The sequence below is a fragment of the Montipora capricornis genome, chromosome 3 (genome assembly GCF_036669925.1).
Source record: "Montipora capricornis isolate CH-2021 chromosome 3, ASM3666992v2, whole genome shotgun sequence".
NCBI lineage: Eukaryota > Metazoa > Cnidaria > Anthozoa > Scleractinia > Acroporidae > Montipora > Montipora capricornis.
This window is the reverse complement of record NC_090885.1, coordinates 71,642,313-71,653,439: the sequence shown is the minus strand read 5'-3', so window position 1 is coordinate 71,653,439 and position 11,127 is coordinate 71,642,313. Positions and strand designations below refer to the sequence as shown.

At 40.8% G+C, this 11,127-nt stretch overlaps 1 protein-coding gene across 1 annotated transcript; it reads left to right on the top strand.

Moving 5' to 3' along the window:
- The first annotated feature begins 584 nt into the window (after positions 1 to 584).
- On the top strand, positions 585 to 10,452 carry LOC138040777 (transmembrane channel-like protein 7). The gene is made up of 3 exons (XM_068886450.1): positions 585 to 1,115; positions 6,673 to 7,970; positions 9,459 to 10,452. The coding sequence occupies exons 1-3, from the start codon at positions 627 to 629 to the stop codon at positions 10,450 to 10,452; spliced, it is 2,781 nt and encodes a 926-aa protein (XP_068742551.1). The 5' UTR covers positions 585 to 626.
- The last annotated feature ends 675 nt before the right edge of the window (positions 10,453 to 11,127 follow it).

The window sequence follows — 11,127 nt, the reverse complement described above, 5'->3', positions numbered from 1 at the left end:
CACATCCCCGTACCATCCAGAGGGTAACGGTCAATGTGAACGCTTCAATAGAACCATGCATGACCGTCTGCGTACTTTGCCTTCAGAGAAGAAACGTAAGTGGCCAGAATTTCTTCCAGAACTTGTGTTTGCATACAACTGTACCCCACACTCAACTACTGGCTACTCGCCCCACTGCTTGTTCTTCGGCAGGGAGCCAACACTTCCAGTGGATCATCTAATTGGGTCAGCAAGCCATACTGAAGAGTGTAAAGAATGGATCACTGAACACCAGGAGCCTTTAGAGCAGGCTTTCAGACTAGCCTCAGCGAGAACAGAGAGGTAGGCACTGCGACACCAAACCAGGAACATTCTTAAAGCCACCGATACCAGCATTCCTGTAGGGTCCAGGGTGTTCCTTAAGAATCGTGTCCAGGGTCGCAGTAAGATTCAGGATGTGTGGGATGCAACTCCCTACAAGGTTGTAAAGCGACTTGATACTGGGAACACGTATGTTGTGGTACCATTTGGTAGCAACAACGGCAGAGGAGGAATTCAAAAAAACTGTCCACAGGAATGACATTCTCCATGCAAAACAACTAGTGAGAGACATTGCCTTTGATGATGACAACATAGATTCCAGCAGTATGAATGCCAGTGAAAATGCAGTTGGTAATGATGTACCGTTAGATACCAAAGCAAGCAGCAGTGATGAGGACGACGTTGTTGAAGCCGTCATACCATCCAGGCAGAGCAGTGGCCCTGTTGCTGTACCACACGAGAGTCCGTCTGAAGTTGATGTACAAGTGACACATGGCGATGGTAACCACAAACAGAATCAAGTGGAAGTTCTTGAGGAGGCTGCCCCTGATTGGGACCATGGTGATGAACCACTAGTTGGTGATTATGCTGTTAATGAAGGTGGTGCCCCCACAGTTCAAGCCGATCCTGAGCTTTCCACCGATGGCGTCGATCCTGACTTTTCTACTGATGGTGTAGATCCTGAGCTCTCTCCTGGCACCGCAGACCCTGAACTTTCTACTGACGGGGTGGACCATGAACTTTCTACTGTCGCTGTAAATCCAGAGAAGGCTGAGGCCCTACGGGCCAGTACCGGTGGAGGTGCAGCAGCGGAGGTAACCTGCAATCAGGCTCTATTTTAGTTTCGTGTGGTATGTATTGTAGAGTTGGCGAAACGAAAAATAGAGCCTGACCAAATTCCTCTTCGAAATTCCTTCCACCCACTTTTTTTTTTTTGATTGATTGACATGTCCTTCATCGGCCAATCAAACTTACTTCCATTACACAATACACGCGTGGAAGGCAGATTCACGCTATTTTGTTTTGACCAGAGTTAATTACCGTGGGAGGAATATTATAAACGAATTTGAAAGTTACCATTGGCTTTTATAACTTGAGAAAAACACATTTAAAGCATAACGAATGTTGTCAACGACTATATTGCGGCAAAGGCCAGTGTAATTCTTCCTCTGAACTTCACTGAATATGCAATCTTTTAAGCTTGACATCTTAATTTGTAATTGAGATAACCTAGCATTTTGTGGTTGGACAGTTTGGCAATAGATTTTTAAAGAAACAAACATTCCTTTAACGTGTTTGCCCATGAAGGTTTCTTTGGTGATTTTTTCGCGTAATATCTTCAGTTGCAGTCAAATCATGATAAGTTTGGCTGTTAATTTTTTGATGGAGTACGAACAGTAAGATGGACTCAATTGGTCTCTCTGGAAACATGCCATTTTAGTTTCTGGAGTGCAAGTTTTAAGTTAAATCAATTGGAAATATTATGAAGCAATCTTGACTCCAAATTGTGCAAACAAAACGTGTCATGTACAGTAAGCAAATAAAGCCGTTTGAGATACACAGATATTCAAAACATGCATTCATGTAACTTGCAATTTTATCAGCATCTCCTCGTTTTGATATATATGTCCTTTGTCTCATCCAGGAAACCAATATGCATCGGCTTTCATTGCCATTTGAAAGAACCAGCTATTTAGCTTTCAAAACATCAGGGAAGTTTGTGCCAAAGTACTTTCAACCACATGGCCACAGAGCTCAACAACGGAATCGCTAATTTCACTCTTACCAGAGATTCAAACCCGATTCTGGACAAGTTATGAGATGTTCCAGATGGCTCTCCATTTATACAAATAAAATCAAGTTGCACCGTCCACGTCATTGTAAGAACAAAAGGCAGCAAATTTTTTCATACACTTATGCCGCATTAGTCTCAAGGACTAATGGTAATTTGGCCGACCGTCTGGAATTCTTGAGAGACTTTTGGTCAGGCCCAATTTTAGCGAGTGATGACATAAGAGAACATATGGGCAAAGCTAAAAATGGGCCTGATCGCAGGTTACAGCGGAGGTGACAGCAGCTACTGATACCAACAACCACCCTCCAGTCAGACGTTTTACCCGGATGGGAGCTGGACAACACTCCAATCCTCACCACTTGCCGAGACCTGCGATGAGGGAAAGCGTGGAAGCGGCAGTGATAGACCCGCAAATACTGAACTGTGTAGCACAATCCAACCTGCTTTTAATGCAGTTGTTAGCTAAGAATACTCAGAAATAGGAGCTTAATGTCCTTGTTGTTCATACGTGATCAAGTGAATCTAGACTTTGGTTGAGTTATTAGGTTGTCGAGGACTCCAACCTCAGCAGGGAAGCATGTGAGAGTGCATATTTCATGCGCTCACATGGGCCCTGGGGCCGATAAGGCCACACATGTGCATACATGACATAGTGTATGGCGTGTTTCTTCTGTTTTGAGTTTTGTTCGCTGTTTTGGTTTTCTTTGTACTTTTATATCGTGTCCTTAAGATGTTCAGCTGCCAGGGTCTTACTGCGTAATAAAGTGGTAATTTAGAGCAAAAGAAACCCGTGTCACAAACACAAAACGGTTAGTGTACGTTTTCGTGTGAGAGGTCACATGTGTATGAACACATCTCCCAGTGTACTTGAAAGGCTGAGATTCTTAAGGATATATGTTTTTTTTCCAACCAAATAGCTTTGTATCATGGTGTCACACAATGTGACAAATCGGAAATTCAAAATGCTTTATTTTCGAATTGAAAGACGTCATGGAACTGGAAAAATATTAAATTTTATTTCTAAGTCATTATCAACCTCCTTTAGATAAAATTTCAGAAAACCTTGTGATCTTGATTTTAGAATTTGATGACATCACTGTGAAAACCATCTACTGTTTTCTTTCTTCTCTCGAGTGGGTTCCACAAAGGAGGTCCAATGGTGGTCCACATTTTGCATCACAATATTGCACCTTCCTGATGCATGAACTGTCATTAAATAATTGCAAGAGCAATTGAACATCTCCCTTCCTCTCAGCAGCATTTCTACCATTTTAGGTAAACTAGTAGACAATAGGTTACCCCAACCATATTTAGAAAAAGTGTTTTTTTGGGCCACTTGAATTCAATGCAGCAGAGTTGAGGTTCTTGATGATTGGTGTTGTTTTGGTTGGCTAATTTAAATTAACCAAATAAAAACAGGGAAATAATTTAAATTCATTACTTTAATTTTTAATAATTAGACTAATAATATACATGAAAAAATTACTCAATTCTGATTGGCTGAGAGCAGTACAGTTGAGTGTAACACTCTCAGAGATGTATCCAGAGTGCGTCATTGCATCCTGGGATGCACTCGTTTTCCTTTTGGACGCATGGATTACGGAACAAAGGGTCCAATTGGAAGCAGAAAAAAAATCGAATGTTTATGCAAATTACGAACAGCAGGAAAAACATGGGAACGGCGTATTTCACAAGGAAATTGAACATTCCCATTTCTCACAACGGAAAAATGATTGAGTTCCTTAAATTTCAAGATAAGCTGTTATTTTCGGATTTTTGTAGTCGAATAATTTCGTTTTTTCAACCATTGTGTCCAGCTTCAGGAGTTCAGTTTTGAATTCGCACGTGTTGCGTGACATGATCTGAGCTGTTTGTTAGGCGAGACAATCGGCGACACTTTCGATCTTCCGCCAGTGATAATAAAACATTTCAGTTTGTTGCATGCTTTCCAAGTGAATTTCAAGCATTTGCATCCAACTGCAAAGTATGTTAAATTTTTGTTTCGTGCAACCCTGTTGATATTAATTCCGGGCGTGCACGTGTCATCGTCTCGGTTCTTGTCTTGCACGCAACTTGTCTGTTTTGCAAATTATGCAACTTTTCTTCGGAGTTAGTGTTAAAATTAACGTGTTGAACTTGAAACTTGAATGTATTCAATTGCTTGATTATTAACATTGGCCGTGGCGAAGTCACAGCCGCACGGGCCGATGATGAACTGTGTATCGATCGCTTACATTATTTTGTTTACTCTTTTGCTCCTAAATTACACCTCAAATGTTGTTAAAATAAATGATGCTCTTTTAGGGAAAATTGAGATTCAGTTCTTTTTTTTTTTCGCTGTGGAGATCTAGATAATTTATCAACTGGAGCCAACAGTTCCTAGAGCATACGGATTCCTCGAGACGTTTTCAGATGTGATCGATGGAGCTTTGACAGCCCATACATTTTGATTGATGAATCAACAGTTTCAAAGAAATTGATCATTTTAAGTACATATTTTTGGGAAGGGATAAGGCTTTATATTTGTCCAGTTAGAAATCTGAAAGGGTACTGCAGCAGCAATTAAGAGGCAATAGATCGCATATTAATTCTTGAATATTAATTAGCTGTTCCCCCAAAATTTTGCAATGGACCCCCAAATTTTTCAAAAAGGGGTCCAGAGGACCCCCAAATTTGAAAACCTGGATACATCTCTGCACTCTGCAAAAAGCGTAATACCAGTGCAAATTATTGTGATCGATGGAGCTTTGACAGCCCATACATTTGATTGATGAATCAACAGTTTCAAAGAAATTGATCATTTTAAGTACATATTTTTGGGAAGGGATAAGGCTTTATATTTGTCCAGTTAGAAATCTGAAAGGGTACTGCAGCAGCAATTAAGAGGCAATAGATCGCATATTAATTCTTGAATATTAATTAGCTGTTCCCCCAAAATTTTGCAATGGACCCCCAAATTTTTCAAAAAGGGGTCCAGAGGACCCCCAAATTTGAAAACCTGGATACATCTCTGCACTCTGCAAAAAGCGTAATACCAGTGCAAATTATGTACACATTGAAATTCTGGATTACATGTATGATTGTCTACTAGTTTACCTTTTGTTTTCAAATCAAGCGCATGCCCTGTATGGCGCAATTTTTTTCTGATTGTGTGATACACATGCGTTTGTTCTGCTTAACTATCTCAAATTTTTTCATGTATATTATTAATGAGTAATCAAATGATTTTTCTCATGCAATTATTTGGAATAAATAAGCTGTGACTTGCAATATTTTTCAAAGACCACAAATTGCACTCGCCCTATATGCTCGTGTAATTTTGTTCGTGTTTGAAAAAAAATACTCGTGTTTATTTATCCCAAATTGCACTCGAAGTCACGTGGTTACCTGTACTAATATTACTAAATTTAAGATGGAATTAATGAGAAATGAGCCATAATGCTTGTCTTAAGACTGAAGAATTTGAGGGAAGGTCTCTAGAAACACTGTACCTGTATTTTAAAATGTTCTTGTTATTGTTATGTACATGATAATAAGCTAACGTTAGCTGTAGGCTTTATATCGCAGAATGATGTACGAATTTCATAAATTGTATTGGTCTCTTACCTTCATGGTGGAGTATTCCAGCGCCTTTATATCGTCCATAGTTTGAAACAACGACAACAAAATGCATCAACTCAGCATACACTGAGCACCAGTCTAAGATCGAGCAGATGCTCTCACCAGTCCTCCTCTGCTTACTTTTGATCTGCAACCTTTCCTGTACCCAACAAAACAGGTTTATGGTACATTAGTATTTTAGTATATCAAGCAATTAAGTAGTTTTAGTATATATATACAAATTAATTTATTGTACTTTATGTAACTTTATTTGTTACATTCCTGATGATTTTTTTACCGTATGTAAATAAAGAACATTGAAGAGATTGAATTAAAGAAAGACATGACAAGGAACTCGATAATCCATTATCCTCTCCGTGTTTTCCCTGGGATTTGACTCTTTGTCTGTCTGGAAGACTAAAAGGGAGGGGTGGTTGATTTGGAATTTTGAACATAGTTTCAAATAAAATGCCGTGAAGTGCTGGGCCATGGACCGATCTGACCGATGACTCTCTTCCTTCTGGAAAGTTTGATGGCGCAGTGCCTGAGAGCACTCGCCTCCCACCAATGTGGCCCAGGTTCGATTCCTCGACTCGGCGTCATATGTGGGTTGAGTTTGTTGGTTCTCTACACTGCACCGAGAGGTTTTCTCCGGGTACTCCGGTTTCCCCTCTCCTCAAAAACCAACATTTGACTTGTTGTGTTAATTGTTAATTTCACTTTACAGTGTCCCCAATTAGTGCTCCAGCGCTAAATCTACTAGACACTTAGATAAAGTTCCTTTTCTTTCCTCTTCCTTTCCTTTTCTGATAGGTAAATGTATTTTGCAAAGCGTCAGTTTTTCGGAGGCTAAGTCGAGAGCCCTTTTTTTCTCCACCGGATGCACGAAGGATGAGTTAGAACAAATACGACATTCTAGAGACAGTCACGAATTATTATTGTTTGGTATCTAATTTCATTTTGAGCGACAATCGTAGAAAGAGAGAGTGATCTCGAACTGCTTTACCATGGCGGACACACCAATGTCACCAATTGAAATGCATCCTCTGTGGAACCAAAAGCCGAGGGGTGACGATTCAAACGAGACGAAATTCTACATGCAGGATTTACCAAGCCGGCTCGCAAGACACTCCTCGACAACGATCATTAGACATCAAGCTACACTCAATCGTAAATGCCGTGGAATTTCAAGGAAACGTTTGGGCTCATTCACCATGCGAATTAATCAGGGCTGTGTATCGCATATGCAGGGGAACAATGATTGTGTCGAACCTGTTAAAGCAATCTCGGCTTCTGAAGATGTGCCGTCATCGGTGGATTTCAAGGCTGTTCCACTCCCATTGTCAGTCAGGCGCCATTTCAAACGATCCCTTAAAGCAAGAGCACCACAAGGGATTAATTCACGATGGGAATCTTGCAGACTGAAGGTAGCAATGGGATGGACTCGTTTTCGCACCGGTCTAAAAGAATGCCTCTATTCCCTCGAATTGTGGCGAGGACACCTCAAAGATATAGAGGGGAAATTCGGAAGCGGTGTGGTGTCTTATTTCATTTTTCTTCGGTGGCTGATGTTCCTTAATTTGTTTGTTTTTCTGCTAGAATTCGGTTTTGTTTCTCTGCCAACCTTGATAATCTGCGGGAGAACGCGTAAGTACAACACGCCAGTTAACGCAACCAACATAACTAGTTGTAAATACGAATTTGTTTACAACACTGGGAACGATGCAAATCGCAGCCTTCCTAACATGGTTTTAGACTTCTTAACAGGACAGGGATGGATAAGTAACACGATCATGTTCTATAGCAGTTATCCTTCGGACGCTATCGTATCTCAAGAGGGAATTAAGTATCATCTCCCACTCGCGTATCTGTTGACTGGTGGGGCCTATTTTATCTTTTGCCTTGTGGTAATGGTTCGAAATGCATCCAGTGGGTTCAGAGAGGGCTACGTTGAAAGTGAAGGTGTATTCAACTCTTTCTGCAACCGACTGTTTTCTGCCTGGGATTATTGCATCAGCGAGAAGAGCGCTGCTTTACAGAGGAGCCAGATCATATCACACGACATACGCTTTGAGTTAGAGGAGGAGGTACGATTACGGAGAGCGCGAAGCAGGACAAAAAAACAGAAAACTCTGCTGTATGGGGCGAGAATTCTCATAAACGTGTTCATAGTTCCGTCGCTTTGGTATGTGTCTTTTGTGGTCATCTTTAATGTTATAATCAACAAGGAATTGACAGAGTATGGACGGAATCAGTTTGAGCAGATGCTTATCAGGTAATAGTAAGAGCGTATGGTTCTAGTTATCATTGCACGACATTGAATCAATGCATCAGTCAATGTAAGCACCCGTCCCCCCAACCCCGGGGATTAGGCGTTTGCCGTTTCTAATGGGAGCTAATGCCTCGCCATGCGGTGAAATTTTAGGGTTTCTAATCCCCTGCCCTTTTCTGGAACAATTCCAGATTTTAAAGGGTTTCATAGTTGATGGTCTCAACCAGACAAAAGCTAAAAGAAACGAGAAAAGAAAAGAAAAGAAAAATTGAAGCATTTCTTTCAATATTAAATAAAAGTTTGCTTGTTTAGTTTTACTTTTTGAATAAAATAGTCATCAAATGATACGTCTTCAGCAAAAAAAATACTTGTCTGGAAAATTACAATCATATGTATATTTTATCCCAGGCGGCTCTTTGAGAAAAAAAATCCAATGTGGCGTCTTAATGAGCTTTCATTTCATACCAAAATTGGATCTTCCAGTATTGCAAAGTGCAATACTTGCGAATTTCGTATTTGTTTTCACTACTTTCTTTCTTGTTTTTTTTTTGTCCTCCAATCTAAAACATGCACACCTTCTAATCCTTGCATATGTGGCGCTTCTAGAAGTCGAACGAACATTGAACCGAGGCAAATTCATCCACATAAAATGGACATTTCACTCCTCAAAACATGATTATTTTGCAAACTTCGACCAAACAGCAAAAAGTACAAAGGCGATACGTATTACAGCGGTTATTAGTCACACGCGCCCCTCAATGACATTTTTCATATTTTGAAAGTAAAATTTAGGTGGACGTCAATCAAATTTTTCCATGACGAATTCAACTGCTGCCAAGAGAACAGGCCTTTTGTCCTGGAAACATTTGATTGACGTCCACCTAAATTTTAGTTTCGAAATCTGAAAAAATGTCATTGAGGGGCGCGTGTGACTGATAACCGCTGTGAAGTCCTCCACGAGGAATGGAAAGGCATTATTTCTACCAATTAATGACCTCGTGGAATTACTGCGGACGCGAAAACGGCCAAATCACCACAAGATTTCAAATAAAGGTAATGCCCCGCATACCGCGGCACGACATTTGAGCCTAATCCCCGGCTAATCCTCCCATAGTTCTGGGGTTGGGGGGGGGGGGGGGGGTGTGGTGGCGGCGTCGGGGATTTACATTGCCTGGTGCATAAACCGTAAAATCACGGCCTACAGTCGTAAATTTTTATTTGTGCGTAATTTTTATTTGTTTGTTCGTGCATACGATAAGCAACTAACAGACGGGTTGACTCTAAATTTTCGTATTTTACTTTCCCACCAACGAAGCATTAAAATTTTGTTTAGAAAGTAACTCAGTCTTTATATTAGTATGGCAAACACCAATATAATTTTGGTCCTGAAATGCGGTGATTGGAGTGGATAATAATTAATGGACTTCACTTCAGTGTATATGTTTCTTTATCTTTAGAGACCTAACGCAAATTAATGTTCTTAATCTACAGATCTTCGTTATCCCTTGCGATCACAATCTTAAATCTGATTTTGCCGCCATTGTTCGAGTTTCTGTCCATATTTGAGGATTGGAGTCCAAAGTTCGAGCTGCTCTTGAACCTTCTAAGGCGCACTTTTGTCAAGTTACCGTCTATCGCCATGCTTATGATTCTGTTGTACAAAAACATCAACGATCGCATCCAGGACAGGGGTGGGTTGCCTTTTCACTGCAAACGGTGCTGGGAGAACGAAATTGCAGCGCAGATGTACATGCTTGTATGGGTGGACTTTTTCGTCGTGGTACTCGTCACACTTGGGCTTGAAACTGTTAGGAAGCTTCTTTTTAAGCACTGCTACTGCTTCAGAAAGATTGGAATGACTCAGTTTGACATCCCACGCAATGTGATTGATCTTGTGTATGGGCAATGCTTGATTCTGATTGGCACTTTTTTCAGCCCTGTTCTTCCCTTCATTGGGGTCCTGAAAATGATAGTGTTTTTCTACGTAAAGAAAGTGAGCCTCTTTTACAACAATCGTCTGCCAGATAAATCCTTTCAAGGTGCGAAGCTGAGCTCTATCTTTGCCCTTCTCTTGCTTCTTATGTTTTTCATGTGTATAGGCCTTGTTGGGTGGGGTGGGACAAGAGTACCGACATCATTCTGTGGCCCGTTCAAAAACATAGAATGCATTAAAAGAAAATTCATCATAGATGAGCTGTCCTTTGTTGTAACAAGCTGGCCCGAGTGGATCCATCAGACACTACGCTTTATGCACACTGCAGCATTTCTTCTTCCCGTTTTGATACTCGTTGTTAGTCTCGTGTTTTACTACAGGTCCATGTCTCGAGAACATCACCGTGTGATTATCACATTAAAGGAGCATCTTGTTCTGGAAGGAAAACACAAAAAGCTCCTTTTGTCGCAACTCGTGTCCCTTCGTTGCGATAAACAAGAACAGCAAGGAAATGACAAATACAGTGAAGAAGACATCTTGCTCTCTTCTTGATGTTTAAATGTTAACCGAATCCATCCTAAGTCATCGGATGAGAGCACTTGAAGTGGGGGCGCTAGCATCATACCTAATGGGGAAACTGCCTTCGCTTTATCTCGTTAAGTATATTCCACGACACTCTAACCCCTCAACCAACCGTCTCTCTAGATAAGAAACCTTCACTGATTCATCAAAGATAAAGTCAAAGGCACCCTGCATAATTTATCACCTCACTTGCCGATCTCGAGTCCGCGGATGACTAAGCATTGGTTCCTTAATAAAGAAACAGTGCCTTAAAAACAACCGTGAGCTTCCTCGACCGGACTTACATTGCGATGGGACCAAGACAGAACCATACCGACTTTTGAAATCTCCCTTTGGTTTAAACAAACATCAAACAAGTGAAAGATTTCAAATATCTTGGCTCGGGGCAAACAAACTCCCAGAAGGATTTAATTCAGATAACACGGAAAGCAACAACTATGGCATTAAAATTCGAACTGCCAAAAATAATCAAAAAGGTTCCTTTTCATCTACTGGATCCAGCTGCAGACTGTAATCAAGCAGTAGTAAGTGTGCAAGGTCCCGAACGGGCAATAACTGCCAAAGACCACAAAAAATCGGATGCCACTTGAAGAAGGTAATAATCATACTACAAGCCCTGTAAGAAACAACCCAAAAGCGAACCCA